At 46.9% G+C, this 19,806-nt stretch overlaps 1 protein-coding gene across 2 annotated transcripts in view; it reads right to left on the bottom strand.

The window, feature by feature from the left end:
* Nucleotides 1-19,806, bottom strand: part of LOC149350471 (neural cell adhesion molecule 2-like) — a 425,822-nt gene that overhangs the window by 113,313 nt on the left and 292,703 nt on the right. For both annotated transcript variants that reach the window (XM_089576882.1, XM_089576883.1), the window contains exons 3-4: nt 11,436-11,546; nt 3,306-3,506 (exon numbers count right to left, since the gene is read on the bottom strand). In XM_089576882.1, coding sequence (XP_089433008.1) covers nt 3,306-3,506; nt 11,436-11,546 — 312 coding nt within the window. The remainder of the gene's footprint in view (nt 1-3,305; nt 3,507-11,435; nt 11,547-19,806) is intronic.

Genomic DNA, 19,806 nt, shown 5'->3' with positions numbered 1-19,806 from the left:
AGCCCAAAGACAACGAAGAACGAGACTGATAGGGTTGACATTCGATGCTTATGAGTAGAGACCGGATTTTAGGCAAATGCCTATTTTTTTCAACGCTTCGTAGGCGCACCATTTTTACATATGAGCACGAATTAGGTGTTGACAATATGTTTAATACTCTTTTTATAGTGCCTATAAATGCCTATTTTGGGTGTCAGTGCCTATAAATGGCTATTTCCGACATCGGTGCCTAAAAATGCTCTATTTTACAGAAAAGGGGCCTGAAATACGCTGTGGTATTGCTTTCAGATTCTGTTTGCTTTCGAATCCATTTCGGTTTTGAGTAGAACACACACGTGGCAACATTAGATGACCTCGTCAGTTGGCTGTGGTGAACACTGCACCTACGCCGGCTGTGTACACAATACCAACCACGTCAGCCGAAAATATCGAAGCAACCTTTTTTCTATTTTCTGCCATTTTATCGTGGCAGCTTGTTGATGACTTTGGCTGTTAAAGTGGTAGTTGACCAGATGACACTACATTTCGGAAAATATACGGAGTAAGTTATAGGTTCGTCCAAATAATTCCCAGTTGGTTCCAGCTGAAACCAATTCTAAAATGTTCCACAAACCTGCTGGAAACAGTTTAAATGATTAAAATTTCCACCTGGGTAACCTGCCTTATTTTCGTTCCTTGTGCCCCAGATGGTGCTTGTCTGCTACTGCTTCCATAGCTTTAACAGTGATTTCTAGATGGGTGAGGTTTATTTTACCATGGATCCTCGTGAATGTACGTAGGCCCGTGCAGAACTATGATTCTTTTCGGCATTTTGCGCATCAAGCAGCACTGTGTGTAACATTTTCTAGCATCTCGTATTTATGGTTTCCAGACCCTTCTAATGGCAAGCATCATTTGATAGTCGCGTGGCTCCAGACACGTGAAGCCACAAACTATAAAACACTGTTTACACAAATGACAACATATTTATTAATGTTGAAGCATCGTGTATATGCCTGCAATAAATAAGTTCAATTTCTGTGTGAGCGAAGACTGAACTCATTGGTCAGATGCTTTGAATTGACAATGTTTCTATCAATTTCTAAATGCATGGCCTCCTGTTAAGGAGTTCATTGTTTCTACTTTTGTACACGACAAGCGAAGTGTTTGTTTCGAGGTATACCAAAGTGTTTGAAGGTTGGTAACCGTCCCTTTTGCTCGGCTGAAGCATGTGTATTGTACGAAAAATTGCAAGGCAGCCTTAAAAAAAACGGCTTCTAATGTTTGCACCTTGCTTAAGGTCCCAAATCATTCCTGCTGTGTTTTTGTTTTATTTTACGGCAGATATTGCGCGATGAAGTTCGGAACTGTGTGCACTTTTGATAAAGTTTATAGTGCCTATTTTTCTCCATTAGGTGCCTAAAATGCAATTTTAGCCGCCTATTTATGGCGCCTAAAACATGCTTTTTAGTGCCTAAAAATCCGGCCTCTACTTATGAGCGAGGCAGAGTTACAGAACGGTACTTATAAAAGCTGTCCCATTTGCGGATGTTAGAAATAGGAAGCTCGTTCGTGTCACAAGTTTGAAGGCAGAGAGAAGTGACATGGTTTGTGTTCGCATAGAATACTCAGGAGTGTGCTTCAGTGTTGAGTTGATTAATCAGTTATTAAAAATAAAAGACTATAACCGCTGGAGATATGCAAAAGTTGCAACATGTTGAAATAAACTCCAGAATTCTGTGACGGCACCTCTATTCTCAAAGTACTCTTCGCGCTTAGAAAATGCGCGCGACGACCTAAATTTACGTGGCAGGACAGCGTGTGTTGCGAACGTCGTGCATAATAGCACTATATTACCTTCCATTGAAATGGCATGAGTATAGTTAGCCAAGCCTCGAAGGCCATGACTTGACCTAGCTGCTGCTGTTCGTTTTTATGATCTGGCTGGCATAAACTGGTTTGGCGTTTCCATGAATGAACATTTAGAAGTCAGCAAACGTCTGTACCGTTTCTCGCGCCTCTCTTGCGCCTTCGTCTGTGCTGTGCTGAAATTCCTACCATTTGGTGAACTAGATTCGTATGAGAAAGAACAGGCTCCAGCGTGCTTTATGCCACCACCAACCAAATAGTATCTGCTTCATTTCGACAACATACACCAACTTTCTGAAACCCTTGGCTCATGCTGCGGGGGACGCTGTGAATAATGTATAGTTTCTAGAAAGTTGCAATCAGTTGCAATCCGTCTGCGGTATCTCGTGTACTCTCTATGTCCCTGTTTCTGTAGGCTCGTTGTTGTTTTCCAAACAGCATGAGTGTAGCCACTCGGTAGAGTCTCACGGAGCATTTATTTGTTGTTATCCTAGCGAATGTGCACCGTATATTTTCCGTTTGTTTAGACGCACCTGTATTTAAGCATTCGAAGATTTAACGCGATAGCGTCAAGGGTCCCGTTGGATTGGTCGAGATGGTCATGACGTCATAACTACACGACCTCGCTCGGGTAATTCAAACGCCCCACAACGTTCACGCAGTACAATCGTGATAATGCAACTACACAATTCCTCACTGGTCAGGAGGGTCGCGACATCATTCCACCACCATTACCCAGTGCATCTGAAGAAAGACAAGCAATTGCATTAAAAATACAAAATGTTCGACCCGGGACTCGAACCACTGCCCCTTGGGTCATGAGCCGGGAGCACAACTTCTCGACCACTAAGGAACGTTCGCTGGGTGGGTTAAAGGGAGGCCTTGTGTGTCTTGAGGCAAAAAATCAAGAATACAATAAAAATAACATAAAATAAAATAGAGAATAGTGTCCGTGTCTGTGGAGTGATATGCAAAGAGGACCACAGGCCACTGAAGAGACCCATTAAAACTATAGCATCGTACCCTTAGGGCGGAGGTCAAGTGTCCCCCGAATTTTTTGAGAAGGCAAAAATGATACCTGTCCCGCCTTCTTCGTTCCAGTTCATAAGGACTTTTCCGGTAAAAAATGTGACTTTGACGACAGTGCGTGAAAGTTCTCAAAATATTTTGACCTAAGCAAACTCACTAACATGCATTTACAGCTTATTGAACATAAGATCGTTAGTATTCGCTACGTAGTCGTTCGATACATCGGTAAGCATTATGACGTAAAGTTACAGCTCAGGAAAGTGGCAAAGTGCAACTAGAATTTTTTTTTTTTTACAGAACGTGACTCACAGGAGAAAAAAAAAATGGTTCTATGCGCCAAATGATTCCAAGCCTTGTTGGCATAAAAAGTAGCGTTGTTTGAGAGAGGTGACAAAAGTCGAGAACAGACAGTGAGCACTCTAACTCACATATCATTTCGAGCTTGACGGACGTTGCAACCGGGGCCGAGATGTTGTTGGACACTTGACAGGTGAAGACGGAGAGGAGATCAGAGCGCTCCAGCCTCGGAATAATGGCGTCGCTCCGGATGTTGCCACGTGTCGACGCACGGGTCAGGTTGGTGATCATCTTGCCATTCTTGAACCACGTGATGGACGGACTCGGTTTTCCTGCGTGCGGAACAAAAACAAGATCAGAATGCATTCTGCAGCGCGAAAATATTTCTGAAAGCAGAGGTGCAGAGGTGACACGTGGTACAAGCCGGAACTGGCTGAGAAGCAGGGCCAACTTTGATGCCGAAACAGGATGGAAAGTTTATCTTGTTGGTAAGGATTCATTTTGATTTAGAAAGCAGCGCAAAACACACGAAACTTAGATAGCGAGAAGCGACATAAGCACAGGGCTGAAACAACTGAAACTGTATTAAAAGGGGGATAAAATGAATATAAAATTCGAATCAGTCGGACATGTGCTAGAGGGCACAGAAGAAAAAAAACCTTCACAAAAGCGAATAGGAGATAAATTTATAAGGAAAGTGAATTTCTTTGTCCTAAAGCGCCACTGGTGGTTGGCTTACACATTGATTTGTTCGTTTACACATACAACAGGCTTCTAAACCCACGCGTATCCCTTTCTTTGGGAAGCAAGTACAGAAGCAGCGAATTCTCGATCAAGCATACCAAGTGCAACTTTCCATTTTGGCTGTTTACGATGTGCTGTTATCATGTGGTGCTAAATATGTAGGACAGACTAGAAGATGTGCGAATGCCCAATAAGGTGAACACAGGATTTCGCGTGTGAAGAATGAACACGCTAATATATCCGTCCACTGCAACAGAAAAATTCGATTTCGCTGCCTTGAAAAGCTGCATTTAGGCAGTTTTATTCCCTGCGTTCCCTTTCTCCCTGTGATACCGTGTACCACTGAGAGACAAGTGAACCTACTTTCAACCTATTTAATAACAACAAAAGTGGTGCAAAATGCCACGAAAAAAAGGAAACGAGTGGTTTTAAAATCTACCACGCCTCTGAAGGAAGGAACCAGTGCGCCAGCCTAACGTTAGTGGCGCTTTCAGACAAAAAAAAAAAAAACACAATTTTCTTCGTAAATTTTTCAAGTGCTAGCTTTATCTGTAAATGACTTCTTCATATCCGCACCCTCCTGCATACGTGCAGAATTTTTATTCACTTTTTGTATCCATTTCATCGCCTTTAAATAAAGCCTTAAGTTCTTAGTCAGCGCCGTATATGTGTCCTGTTTCTCGTTCTTTATGTTTCACGTTTTTTACTCTAATTTACATTAAATTTGGTGATGATTTTTTTACTATCTCCGGTGTAAATTTTATGTCGTCTTTGGTTGAAAACTTCATGCATTGCTTTCTCAGCAGAGCTAGAAACAGTACCTGCAAAAGCGGGCTGTTTCATGATGCGCCTTCTCTTGCAGCACATCGTCATCGGCACCTGAGGGGTGTGCTGCATCTAACGTTTCTCTCTCTTTCTCTGTTTCCTTCTCTGTACCAAGAAAGCCAACTGCCTATGCACGGCTTCAATTCCAGTGCGCAGACAATAAGACTTTTAGGCCTGAATGGATCTAGAAAGCTTTATTTCTTACTTTTTCTATACGGAACCGCAAAAAACATGGGTACCAAGAAAAAAAAAAGCTGGGAATCTGGAATGTGCATAAAAACTCCTGGAGTTGCATCGTTTCAAGTTAGGCTAGCCAGCCGACTTGTTTACATAATGTCACGGCCCTCAGCGCTAATCCTTGCATGCACTATGCCTCGGTTGTGCCTACGATATCAGTCAGGAAGTCGGGCGGAAGGTAAGTAAAATATAGTACTTCAGAGCGTGAACTGTTCCTTTTTGACAGATCCAGAGAGACAAAGCAGACCAAAATTCCTCATGTTTCTAACATTGATTCTTATGGCAGCAAAAATAAAAACGGGAAAGTGAGAACGACACCTTAAACCGTCAGCTTGTCTTCTGCTCCATGCGCTTGACTTTGGCGTCTTTCGTCTCGGGGCGGAGTGATGAAGATAAAAGAAGAGCCAGTAGAAAGCTGCCTGCTTGAATTGACAGCGCGGTGATTAAGGAATCGAACGGAAGGGTGCAGGCGCAGCCCTTCTAAGACAGCCGCGATGCATGTAGATTAGCAGCGGCGTTCCACGTTGGGAGCGAAGAGCAGAGCGAAAGAAAATCTGCCCCCGCCCTCTTTTCGTTAAATCCCGTAAAGCCAGTGAGCTAAATGCTTCGAAAACGCTCTCCGAAGCTTCGCGGGCGAGTCAAAGGCCCTGCCTCCTCGAGTGTGCACGGAGAGCGAGGGGGAGCAGGGGGAGGAAGCACGGAGGCGCGATCGATGGATGCGTACATGAACAATCGGGCCGCCTATTAGAGGCGCACCAAAGGGCATCCGGCGGACACAAAGCAGAGATAACAAGAGGAGCGAAAAGCCAAGAGCCAAAAAGCTGTCGCGGCTATAATACAAGTCGTTCATTTTTCTTCCACGTGCTTCCCCTATTCCCGATAGCCTAGAGTATAATTGAACAACAACACGTAGGCGGGTCACGACCGGCTTCGAAGAATAAGGAGGGGGGACACGCCGAAGAGCGGCCAGGGGGAAGGGAGGAGGGGAAGCATGCGACGTCACTGCCATAAATCCCGGCCTCTGTTTTCCTTGGAGCTTCGGCGCCGCGTTCGGTCAGCTTAATTCCGTATTGGGACTCCACCGCCGCCGCCGCCGCTGGCCGGCTTGCTTCTTTTTCATTCCGAAGCCGCCCGGGCCGGCCAAAACAGCCCGACGTCTTTTGCCGACCATTTCAGTCGCTTAATTTGTTCAAACCCGGAGCCGTGATCCCGAGATTTTGCAGTCTCCGCGAAAAGGGGCTTATCTTTTTTTGTTTTAGAAGTGAACGGTGTTTCTCGCAGCTGGCACCTTTTTTTTTTTTTGTGCCTTGAAAACAGTTAGACGCGCTCTTTATTTTTCTCAGTGTCGGGTAAGCGAACGTATTTATTATTTTCTTCTGACGAGAGCGTGTCCCGAAAGCGGAAAGGGATGAGGAAGACGCGAGCTCGAGCGCTTTGTGCAAGACATGGCGTGGCGCTGCCCATAACTCTTCGAGAGCTACACGGAGAGCCCGCTGTCCCCTTTCTGCCCGTCATTTATTCCCTTCAGCATTTCGGCCTCATTTTTCTCTATGAATGGGCCAACCTGCCACCCCATTAATCGGCTCACCGCTTTCCGGCGGCGCTTTCTCAACAAATTTCACGACTTTCTTGGCACCTTCAAGCCCTTTCGATTACCGTTGCGCTTGGCGTCGTTGGTCCAGTGCAGCTAATAAGGAAGGATGCAAGGAATACACTCCACCAAATCTGTGTCTGTCTTGTCTTTTATTGATCCCTGTGCTTCTATGGCAACAGCGGTGACTACGGTAAGCAGGACAAAAAAAAAATGAAGTTGCCGCACAAATGATGCGAATAACCACTCGGGATAAAATTTCTGTGAAAAGTGGCGAAAAGTTTGATTTATCGTCTTGAAAAATCCTCTAGGCACAAAAAAAAATCGTTTTATTCAGGATAAGGATTCAGCTCACTATAGGACACGTGTCAGTTCTAAGAACCACATTAGTGAAAGTGGCCTGAGCATGTCCCCTTGATGCTGTCTGAATTGCAAAGTTTACAATGCGCGTGAACGGCTGGCGTTGGCTGCTACCACGACTGATCTTGATAGGAGGTCCTGATACCGGGCGCTTGGCTAGGTGCTCGTGCGCATTTCGCGCCGCTTAATCGAAAACAGAAAAGTTCGTCGAGTGACCCGCTGCGGCCACGACCCGGATTCTCGTCGGATTAAGTGCCGGCCAAACCCACGGCAGGTGGTGGATATCGCCATTAGTATTTGTCCGGGACTTGCAAATTGGACACCATGGGCAGGGATACAGGTCTCGAAGTTGCGGTCACATTCGAGTTACGGTATAGGAGTGAGTGCAACTCCGACCCGTACCCTTCGAAGCGCAACCTCCTCTGCACGGGTAGGGCTGTGGGGTAGGGATACGGCACATGGAGGGACGAGAGCACGTGTGCAACACCAGAGGCGCTCCTTTTTTCTTAAAAGGAGGGTGGAGTCAAACAGATTGAGGAGCCGAGCCAGTGACGAGGTTGGAGCCGCCAGGTCGGTCGCAGAATGTGCGCGTCTTTGGGAACTCAGGAGGTCACTAGAGACCCACTCAGTACGAATTGGCTGCGAGATACGAGCCGCCAGACGGTGGGTGTTTTGGCAGGTGTCTGAGCTGTGACCGACACGTCGGAGCAGCCATGCTACTTGAAGGGTACCGGTACGGGTGACAACGCGGGCTGTAGGCAGCATGGTAATGGCGGCCACAGAGAAAAACACCTCTTGGACAGCAACCAGCTTAGCCCAGAATGAGGCAGGAGGCGCCGTGAATCCAAATCTGGACGCCTTAATAAGGGAAAGCTTGCAAGGACCGCAAATTGCAGATGTTGTTTCGCAGGCCTCAGTGCTTGCATCTACATAGATCACGATGGAGACAATGGGGCAGGTGGACATCTGGTTCAATAATTCGGTTGCGAAGAAACGATACCGTATGAATTGATGTTGGGCCTAGGAATGTTTGTTGGTTTGTTGTCGCAGTTGAACAAAGTGCCAGGGAGGAAGAACTGACGCCGTCGGAGCAGTATGGAATGCGATGAAGCATGAGCCCTGAGTGCCTGTATTGTGTGGAAAATGATGGCCTTAAACCTACGACCATCACGTCGCTGCTGCATCAGCTATTTAGTGGTGTGCTGAGCTCTGCATTTTCAAAACAGCATGAAAATTTTTTCCAAGTCTTTCCAAGGTTCTGTACTTCATTTTTCACTCAACGCGCATGTCGACTCGCGGCTATGATGAGGCCGACTGTAATGCGGTTGTATATGTTCGCACCTTCACCCGGTAGACGCTGTCGTCCATTTGCGTCCTGTTCCCATTTATTTTCCTCTTCTTTCCATAGAATAGCCGTCAAGATGGTAATGGCGCAGGCAGGCCTCTCGGAAGCTCTTGCTATGATATCACCCCTCTTCTTCTTTGACCGCTTTCAAACCGTTCGGTGTTGACACATTTTGTGCATCTTTTCGTCTCTTCGCTTGAGCTCGTTGCAAGAGTAGTTGCCATACATTATCGCCACCTAACTCGAAAGCTGTTCAACGTTCGCATTCGATTATTTACTCTGCTTTGTTTAGCCTGCAGTTCTTCAGTGAGATCAGAGACAAAACGATCCACTATTAATGGTTAGTCCAAAGTTTGAGATAATTACCATTGACTACCATTGATGATCATATATTTGCACATCCAACAACCACTGAAACAAAGGGAGGCAGAGGGTAATAGCAGAATGTCCACATTTTCCTTTGATTTCCCTTAGTTTCAGTGACCCTTGGCTTTCTTCATATTTGTGCCGTCAGGAGCTCTTCAGTTCCTTATCCCTTTGCTAGTTTACTTAACGAGGGCCTCGTTTATGGCACTCTTGATGCCATAGGGAGCATAGCAGGGTTCTAGCACAGCTGCCTCCCGCACCTTTGCATCATGTTCAACGTGGCACTTGCGGTATAATATGGCGTCCTATGTGCGCCGCTATGTTCGAGGGTGGCGCTGGTGAACACTCTAGAGGTTAGGCTCGATGGAACATAAATACCCTCGAAAGTAGAAGATTGGAAGCGGCTGTCGTAGCTCAGTTGGTGGAACACCGCACTCGACATGCGGAGGTCGTGGATTCCGATACCATTGGTAGCATGCTGTTGTTTTAGAGCAGGACGTTAGTACCCCATGTCGGAAAAAAATTGTCCGCCGTCGGTGTTCGCGACCGTTTGAAACCTCGAAGCCGGAGCGGCTCCGGCAGCCTAGGTGGGCCACCTTGGTCACGTGACCTTGTGGCGTCATCACAGCCTGCGCACCAGGTTTTGGGCAAACTGATCACCGTGGCAGGTGGCTGTTAAATTAATGACTGGTCTCGCAAAGTTGCTCGGAAAGAGCAACGTGGGTCTCACAAGCACTACCGCTGGCCTCACCAGCCATCGCAGGAACAGCATGAAAATCTACCTCAGTATCGCAGGGCAGTGGCGCATCGCTTAACCACTGCACCGCTGGGCCAGGAGTGGCATATAAGGAGTTCCAGCGATCTATGAATGTAAAGGCCAGAATTACCAATTGCGCATATATCTGCATTAAACCATTAACGCTCTCGCGTCATACCCTTATGGCGGAGCTTAAGTGTCCCCTTCAGTTTTTAATGTCTACTTTCTAATCAATTACGGTTAATTTAAATTATCTTACGATACTAATTTCCCATTGATCAACAGCACAAATAAAAAACTGGTAACATTCCCCTACGCTTTCCTCGGTTTCAGCGGTTGTTGGCTTTCTTCATATCAGTGTCGTCACGAGCCCCTAAATTCCCTATCCTTCTGCTAATTTATAGTTGGAGTTGAGGAATATATACATAATAATTACGAGGGTAATCCCAAAAGCAAGGTCTCCAAAGGGCGGCGGCCGCAGGGAAACTGTTTGCGCGGCTGCTCACCATACTGCTGTGTTCATTGTTCCCCGTCTTCCAAACAAGCCATGACTGAGCGCGAAAGGGATTGTCAGTCTTGGCACGACAGCTGTTTGAAATGGAGCTCCCGTTGGTCGCTACCGCCAGGTGCGAAGTTCGAGCAGTTATTCGATTTTTGAACGCAAAAGGCGTTACACCAATCGAAATTCATCGCCAGCTGACAGAAGTGTAGGGAGAGTCGTGCATGCATGTTAAAAACGTCCGCAAGTGGTGCAGGGAGTTCGCAGCTGGTACTGAAATTCACGAGGAAGAAAGAACCGGGAGTACGTCAATTTCTCAAGAGACAGTCGCGGAGATCGAAGAAATGATGCGGCAAGATTGGCGGATCACACTCGATGAGCTCTGAATTTTGGTTCCTGGCGTTTCTAGAAGCACTATTCATAGGATTTTGGCAGTAAAGTTGAAATATCAGAAGGCGTGTGCAAGATGGGCTCCGCGAATGCTCACAGACGACCGTCAACGGCAGCGCGTTGACTCCTCCCGCGAATTTCTTCGGCGTTATGGAGATGAAAAGGAGACCTTTTTAGATTCCATTGTTACGGGTGACGAAACCTGTTCATTCCACTCCACACCTGAGACCAAACAAGAATCACGTGAGTAGCGGCACTCCTCTTCGCCCAAGCCGCGAAAATTCAAGCGAACACAGTCTGCCGGTCAAACGCTTCCTCAATGGCATGGCGGTGAGCTGGTATGACATGGCCATACAAAAACTGCCCCAGCATCTGCAAAAATGCATAGACCGCAACATCGATTATGTGGAAAAGTAGAAGAATGGTCTGCCTTTTAAGTGATTTGTAGATTGCTTAAAATAAACATTTCTTTCGAACTGGAGACCTTAATTCTGGGATGACCCTCGTACATGACCATGCTGTTGCTAATATCTGTTTCGGTGCGTTTATTAACGTTTTTCAAGAGGATGCAAAATAAAGATAAGACGTACAAAACAGGCCCTTTTCGTTCTATAGGCCCCTCGCATTGGTACGTGGCCTTCGGGATGGTGAGCTCGGTCCCCTCGGGGCTATGGCCTTTGCTGCCTGTCACATTCCTTTGTAATTGAAGATCGAGCACTGCTAAGTGGTTCGTAGGGCCTGTCCATCATTATTCACCAACCCTCTAGATTCCTGGCTATGGATTACAGCACATTTCGGCGAGCGGCTGGCTGTATTTCTTGTGTCATTTACAGCGCTTTCTACCTACCTGAAATGTCTTCGCATGCGGGCTCCGAGAGCCCAAAGTTTTCAAAAATTTTAAGCGGTTGCTACTGAGCCCACCTTATAGTGGCACAGCAAGTAAACGACAGTATCTGTTTTTTTTTTCTCACGCATGTAAGAAATTATGTAGCATCCAGCTGCTCCGAACTATGAGCACGAGCACAAATACCTTAGGGAGATAACTATCAAGTTCTCGTTGGGCCGATGGTTTGCACCTGATTGAAAAGGATACCACGCAGTGTTGTCCGGGCGCAAACAATATTAGTGAAAAAAAACCGTCTCTCACCTCCAGGGGTCTCACAGGTGAGGCGAAGCTCGTCACCTTCATAGTAAGGTCCCACAGTGTCCTTTTTCACTCTTCCTCTCGCGTCTCGGATGATTGGAGGTTTCAGAGGACCTGCATTCGGAGAAAAAAAAGGAATTATGATTCGCGCCTCAAAAATACTGGCAGTAGTTTTACTGCGAACAGTGATGGAAACATCAGCTGTGCACGCCAGCTTCGCTGATAACTACGCGGCAACAAGGAAACTGCGGCATCAAACATACACCCAGATGAACTAGAAAAAAAAGGAGATACAGCCACGATTCTGCGCAGCACTTTTGCAGCGTTTTAGGCTCTGCACACTCCATTGCAGACCACGTTCTACAGAGGCGTGTTCGAGTGTATCGTTGTTCCAGATGCACGCTGTCTCACACGACACCCGGAGTTTACCGGCTTATGTAGGTTGCCTTCAGAGCTCAAACTTTGGGCAGTCGCACTGAAGGTCGCGTCACTGTTTCATTTTCAGGATTTCTGTTTTTTATTTTTTTTTTCTTCGGCGGGGGGCACCACGCTACAAGGACATTTGTTTTGTCGGAAAGACAGAAACAGCGCGAATACAGGACGAGGGAAGGAAGTGTCACCCGTAGGCGCTGACTATCAACCAACTTTATTGCCTTTCGGCGAAGCTACATATATGGAGGAGTGAAGGGGGGGGGGGGGGGGGGTAAAAATAATTTTGCAGAACGCGAAAATTCAAGAACACGTGTTCGGACACAATACACTGTGAAAGATATCCCAGTTCTTATCCAAGAGTTTGTTGAAGGATGGCTGATGTACTATTCGCCTTTTAATTGCGACACCATTAAGAGGGCTACGAAGGCGCAAACAGTCCAGCGTCGGAGTCTATGTGAAGCCTCCACCAGCTAACCATGGCAGGCGGCAGGTGATGTTTATAGCGGTGATGTTTAGAGAGGTGATGTTTTCCTCTGCACTTGCAGGGGAGAGCAGCGAGAGGACGGACCAAAATTGACTTGGGAAAAATGAAAACGGCTAAGAATTACTCACCAAAAATGAATAAAAGAAGTGGTTACGAATAGAAATTTAACTAGAGCAATATCAGAATTGGAATAGAATCAGAATTAAAATAGAATCAAAATTATAACTAGAACAGAATCAGAATTGGAATGAAATCAGAATTTCAATACATTGGCGAGTAAAAGAATTATGCCTGCGCATCTCCTCCGCCTCAGTTCTCTGCCCAAAAATTTTGGTTATAAGGTATGCTTCCCAAATATAGCAAGTTCGCTGGTTTTTGTACTGTTTAATGATGCGACATCGCTCGACACATGGAGCACAGCTACAATTTTGCTATACATCGCTAAATGACTGTCATGCCTTGTTTTCACAGAATAGTCATGTTCACATAAGCGGTAAATGAGGCATCTACCAGTTTGGAGTGAATCTATGATGATGATAACGATGAATTTTTATGGCGCAAGGAAATCTGTGGCCGAACAGCGCCATGGCACAAGGTTTTTTGGTTCTGCTCCACGTGGGGTCAAATACCCATTTCTCAGGTATTTCACCCTAAAGAACACCAGACAGGGGAAAGCTTGTACCCATTGTATCACCGGCGGATACCCGGCGGCACTGGGGATTGAACCCCGCACCTCCGGCATGCGATGCGAATGCTCAGACGAGTTCAGCCTGAATCGAACTTTTACAAGTGAGGGCGATGTCATAACACTGCTGCGGCGTTCAACATACTTCCGTGCTTGGTTCTTGTCGCAGACAGATTTTTCCTAGAAATCGTTGTTCACTAGCAGGGAATACAGCAGTCACTCCTACCTGTCTCTTCGTTTTTTGGGGGGTTATGCGAAAATCAATGAATCTGCGGCATAGCAGCGAATTTTTATTGCTGTGGTCGAGGTTTCCGTTTTTTGACCTTCTGGATGTCAGACAACAGCGACTCGGCTACACTGACGAGTAGGTTTGATAGTAAAGCCAGTGTCGTTTGGTCTCATTAACTTAGAATTCAAGTTCTTCAGGACTTCAAGTTCTTAGGACCTCGTCAAGGCAGACTTGAGGCCTTATTTAGCAGTTCCCCTCTTTATGACCTTTTAATGACATGTGTTTAACGCTAGATTGCTTTTGAATGATCTCGGCGCCTATCGCCAGCTGACATGGCAGGGTGAAAAGCTTAGTTCTAAGGTTCCTCGATTTGTTGTCAATTTTTTAGTGTGCTACCCCACTGTTGACTTGAAGCAAAATATTTTTGATCTAGAAATAAGCTTTTGACCTTCCAATGTCTGCTGGTGATATCCCTCTAGATCATGCAAACGCATTGTGCCATGCAACTCATCACATACAAAAATCGTCAAGAGAGGAATTTCTAAATCAGGCTTTAAGGTCGCCTTGACTAGGTCCTGTGAACATGACGTCCAGTAGAGCTTGTAGTCTCAGTTAATGACACTAATGAATGTTGGCTTCCTATCAAACGTACTTAACACTGTAGCCGAATCACTGTTTTTTGACATCCACAAGGCCGAAAAACAGGAATTCAGACCGCATCCATAAAGATTTGCTGCTACGCCACAGATTCATTATCTTTCGCAGAACCTCAAGTTAACGACGGGAGAGGCAGGAGCCACTGTTGTGTTCACTGCCCCTAACCAGCTCGGCCGTCTTTGCAATGTAGTAAACGACGAAATATCTGCCTGTAACAAGATCCATGCTCGAAAGTATGCTGCAGGAATGAAATGCCACAGCAGTGTTGTTTATGACATACTTCTCACTTGTTCACTTGTAGCAGTTCGTATGCAGGCCAGACTATAGATGCCTCCATGAGCGCTTGAGTAAACACTCCTATTCTGTGAAGACGAGCCGTGATAGTAACTTGGCGATATACTGCGAAAATTGCGGTTGCGCTCCACGCTTCGAAGGATGTCGCATCATCAAAGGCCACAAAAACTTGCGCACTGGCGAAATTTGCGATCGTTTGATTGATGAAAACACGTTCATAATTGAAGGCCCTTCGTGTCAAGCTGCTAGGGGCATCAGTGCTGGCGTGTGGCATCGCTGTTGTCCCGGCGGCTGAGGCGGATGGCAATTCGGTCACCGACGACTGCCGTAAAACTTGTTGCTCGGGCCTTCTGCCTCAAATTCCCCGAGCTTTGCCCAGGGCAGAGCGACGGCCATGGTGTCGCGTGTTGCTAAGCGCAACATATAATAGTAATAATAAAATACATGCATCAACCAAAGATCTATCGAGCTCTTCGGTAAAGAAGTAACATATCTTTCATACCGGCTTGCGTCTCCGAAGAGGTGTTCTTGAAGTTTCGGTTACCGTTTTGTGCCCCCCTCTGCTCACCCTTTATATAGCTTCGCCAAAAGCAATAAAACTGGTTGATAGTCAGTGCCTACGCGTGTCACTTCTTTCTCCCGTTCTGTATTTCTCTTTCACTCTTTCCGTCATGTACCAACCAGCCCAAGGCAAAACTTTGTTTAGTCGTCGAGCATGGTCGCGGTCTCACATTACTCATGCAGCAAGACTCTTTCAACCTTGTCTTGATGTATTGTGATATCCTCATATTGAGCTCAAATACCTTTCAATTTCCGGAGCCCTCCACTACGGCGTCTCTCATAGCCTCAGTCGCTTTGGGACGTTAAACCCCATAAACCAACCAACCAGCCAAATACCTTTCAAGCGATGTTAAAAGTGAAAGCGGCGTGGTTCCGTGATTCGGATCTAGCTGGTGCCGCGTCCTGGATGCTGAAAATTCGGGGATTTACTATGTTGGTGAAAACTTTTGGCGCTCGTTCGTGGCCGCGGTTCGTTTGCTTTCGGCGCCACTTGACTTTTTACGAGCGCACGCGGTGATCGCCCAAAAGCCGAGTGAATCATTTTGACGAGCGTCCACCGTGATAGTCAGGTGCGCCTGCATCACGCTCATCCTTAATTCAGTGAGAAGCAGTTCGCAATAAGCAGAAAGTGCGTTTACAGATTTGCGTTTCTGCTCGCTGCGTGTCGTTACCTACACGCCAAGAGTATTATCCTCACTGTATGACACCCTTTTTTCTCAAACTCTTACATATTGATCTAAATACAGCCCGTCGCGGTGGCTCAGTGGTTACGGCGCTCGGCTGCTGTCCCGAAAGACGCGGGTTCGATTCTGGCTGCGGCGGCCGAATTTTGATGGAGGCGAAATTCTAGAGGCACGTATACTGTGCGATGTCAGTGCACGTTAAAGAACCCCCGGTGGTTGAAATTTCCGGAGCCCTCCGCTACGGCGTTCCTAATAGCCTGAGTCGCTTTGGGACGTGAAAACCCCATTAAACCAATAAAACCAATGATCTAAATACCACTTTTGCTGCATTATTTTTTGAGGAAGTCGTTACAGCATAAGCTGTTTCGCATTTTTCGCCACCTTGTCATTTGAGTGAATGCGTATTCTTTTGCGCAAAAATAAAGTGGCAGTTTAGAAGAACTTCTTGCTCGGCGAGTTAGTGCATGGATATTGTTAACAACGAGTTGCGCACACGAAAAAGACAAACACTAGAAAAAAGCTACGAAGGCGCTCTCTACGAAGGCGCGAAGAGCGCTCTCTCCGTCTTCATTGTTTCTTTTTCCTGTGCTCGTCTTTTTGTGCGCGCAACTCCTTAAGAAAATGACATGAAGTCAGAAAAAAAACAAAAAAAAAGAATTGCTACTTAAAAAGAAAAACTTTTCTAGTGAGAACAAATTCTGTTATTACCGGATTTCTTTCTAGGGAGAAAAAATTTAAGATTAAGCTTTTAAGGAAGTTCCGAACCCGCCACCTCATTCATGACACTTTTCGGAGCAGAGAGCTAGGCACGCTGTCCATCCGTAAGTATACTCTGAGATACCACATAATACTGGATTGATATGCAGCACTTCAACTTGAAAATTAAAGAAAAAACGCAAAAACTCCTAAGCTCTTTGTGCTTCCACGATTCGAAAAAGTGACAGCAATATGGCAGTAAAAGGAAATGACATTGCAGCAAAAATATTGGCGTGACAGTGTGCACGCATCACTAAATATTCTTGTTTACACATCCGACACACGCGTAGCCCTCGAGAGAGGCATACATTGACGCAGTGTGCAGAGCGATTGGCAAGCATGCGCGATACCTCAGAGACTTTTTACTCAAGCTTCGGGGATCCACTTCATGCCTTCCTGCTCTACAGCGTGCGCGCCGCTAGCGTCATGACTGGCGTCGCTTTTTGCACTGGCCAAGCTTTGACGCAACCCACTGCCGATAATTGAGGGGCGCTTCTCTTTATAAGCTACTTATGACGAGCATTGGTGGCGAAACGAGGAACTTCTATGTGCTCGCTTGATCAAAACAGCTAAGAGATGTGCAAACGAGATACTTGAAGGTGTTTTTTTTTTTCCCCCTGAGAAAGGCCTGTATGTCGTTGCCTCCTGCCCGTGCGCTTACAGTTTTAAACAGAAGACAACTGCGGCCATGTGCCCAACTGCAGCGGACACCAAATCAGCCTGGAGCCTTCCGCTTGCTTAAATTCTCTTGTTACTACCCCGGATAAAACCAAAGAGCGGAGAATTTGGCCTCTCCTTTTCAGTGTAACCTGTAAATCGTTTCGCCATCGCCGACGGAGAATGCTCGGGTGCGAGACCAAAATCAGTTGCACTTTGCAGAGCGGCAAATATTTAAATAAAGAAACAAATAAACAAGAAGTTATGACCTACTTGGTGGCCTACAGTGTTTCGAAGTCCGAAGTCATACCATTTTCATTTACAGCATATGCTCTCACATATCTCGCTTATGCGCCGAATGAGCTACGATTGTTTAGACATTGCCAGGCTTGCATGGAGTTCTTTAGTGGTGCCCCTTCCAGCAACTAAAGCCAAATTTTTCAGCAACAGCTTGATACTAGGGTCAAAGCTCGCGCAGGCGTAAGTGGTCTTATAAGGGCATACAGTAAGCATGTACACGAATACAGTTTCACAGCAAGAGCTGTATATGCGACGTCTCCCAGAACTGACGCGAAACTTCGTGCGCGATCACGTGACCACACCCTGAACGTGCCTCACGTTACCTGTGACGTCATCGCATGGGCCGCGCGCTCATTGGTGGTAATGGGACCACCCAATGTACGTAGACCGTGCCTCGCACATCGTGCAACCATCGTTGTCATCCGGCAGGACAAGCGCTTCGAAGCGCCTTTCCCGCTCTCTCTGCGCGTCTGTGCAGCGAAAGCGCTGTTAATTTTCTCGAACCCAGCAGGTACTTTCTAACGCTCCTTTCTCCGCTGATCAGCATCACTCGAGCGCTCCAGAGAACCGATGATAAGTCTGCACATTGGGGTTCCTGACATGTTTCGGTCATCGAACGTTTCCTCGCTTTCTTCGCATTTCGCTGCGATTTCTAGGTAGCCCCCGGGACCAGGATCAACTCATGTAGAAAGCCTTAAAAACGCTTTTTTTTTTACAACAGGTCTAACTTCCAGACAGGCCACATGTTACTCACTTCTTGGTTAACCGAATACTCTTAGCTTAGGAGAGGGCTGAGTCGGGCTGGTTGGTTCATGTTGAATAGTACGGCAAAACACCGCTGACGGACGGGACGGAAGAAGACACAGACACATGCGCTGTGTCTGTCTCTTCTTCTTCCGTCCCGTCCGTCAGCGCTGTTTTGCCGTACTATTAGCTTTTTGGAACTGCTCGAAAATTTAAGGCGCACATGCGTCCAGAAAGCACAAGAACGATGCCTCAAGCGGAAAAACCACGTGGAAGAGTACACAATGCGGCCGTGCATCCTGCACTACGGCGAGAAAAAAGTACCTCCTTTCAACGTAGCCTCCAACCCCTTTCACGAAATGTTGAAGCGTCGCAAAAAAAACAATCAAGCAACCATCAATTGAGCGCGCGGAAGCGTGTGTTCTGCGCAAGGGACGACTAATCCGTATTAAGGCGCCCGCGACATATTTGGTTATGCGGCACTGAGCGAAATGCGCGAAGTCAGCAACACTACAGCATATTTTCTTCAATCTACAATTGTAGGCATATAAAACGTCCCACCCATATCCACACAGGCGAGGGAACCGCACAACAGTACTCCACCACCAGCGCGAAGCAGCATAGCAGTGTCCTTTCCACAACACCAGCCACCACCATCGCTCCCCCGCCTCGGTATCTGACCACGGGATCTGCCAGTCGCCGCAGCAAGCAATCGTTATTCTCGACCGGCCTTATTTGCCTTTTACGACAAGAATAACACAAGGAAAAGCTCTACAAGAAGGCGCTATTTCCACGGAATGCGCTACTGCCAGTTACGTTTGGACCTCCATTATCCAAACCTCGTTTACTCCTTGACTAATAAGCGGAACAGCGACTCATTCGCGCGCTTAGCTCCATTCGAGAGCCCTGCGGTCACAAGCGCTCACTGTGCACCTTCTGTGCCCAGCGGGTCAGAAGCTGAGACGTTTCAGCGCTGTCGCTGCTGCAACTGCTGCTGGGGCCCGGCTGCTGTTGCCAGGTTCTTGTGAGGGGCGGGAGTGTGACAACTTATCCGGCTCCCCCCCGGGAAGGGGTAGCGTCCTAATGCAGCGTTCTCCTCTACATGGCGAGATGGTTGTCGCAGCTATGCTTAGCAGGGTGGCTGTCTCCCAACCGACAGAGCCAAGCGGCAGCAGCGAAAACCGTGGGCGTGGCAGCGCGAAAGGCGGCCGACAGGCGAGCACCGCACACAGCTGTCGGTGTCGCTCTTGCCGTTCGGCCCCGGCGTCATCAATATGCATGAAGCGGGCCCGTGCTCGTATTTCGCAGCGCTGGGTCGGTGTATCGCGTAACGGTGCTTATTATCATGAAATAGGATGTGCAACTTTCATAGAACCGGTATAGGGGCCGCAAGAGTGTGGGCTCATTACACAAAGGCTTCGTGCGTTCCTTACAATTTCCTCTTTTTTTTTTCGTCGTTTCTATCTCCAACAATTAATGAGTTACGCTTTGCTGTGTGGCTTCTGGCTATGCTCTTGTTTGCAGTTTTTCTAGCCAGAAATCGCATTCGTTCTAAGATTACTGACCATTTCTAATTGCCTCCGTCAGAGGCACTGCCAGGAGGCGAGGGAGATTGTTTACGTAAGCGCGAATGTCCGCTACGAAGTGAAATAGGACGGTTGAATGCCGCTAGTGCTCAGGCCGAAAGTATTACGTCCTGGGACATCACATTTTCATCCTTCGTAATCGAAATTAAAAAAAAATGCTGAAGAGAAGGATCTTTTGTTGAGCCTGCACCGACTTCAGACAGACAGACACCCTGCTGATCGCCCACTCTTATTTGTCTGCTGAAAAGCAAGTCCCTTTAGTTTTTTTCTGGAGACAAATGTAGCATTACTCTTTATTAAATCTTT

This window comes from Amblyomma mixtum, chromosome 3 (assembly GCF_055824585.1).
Source record: "Amblyomma mixtum isolate Tamu chromosome 3, ASM5582458v1, whole genome shotgun sequence".
NCBI classification, from domain to species: domain Eukaryota; kingdom Metazoa; phylum Arthropoda; class Arachnida; order Ixodida; family Ixodidae; genus Amblyomma; species Amblyomma mixtum.
Note: the sequence above shows the minus strand (reverse complement) of the source record. Positions and strands in the feature narration are given on the sequence as shown.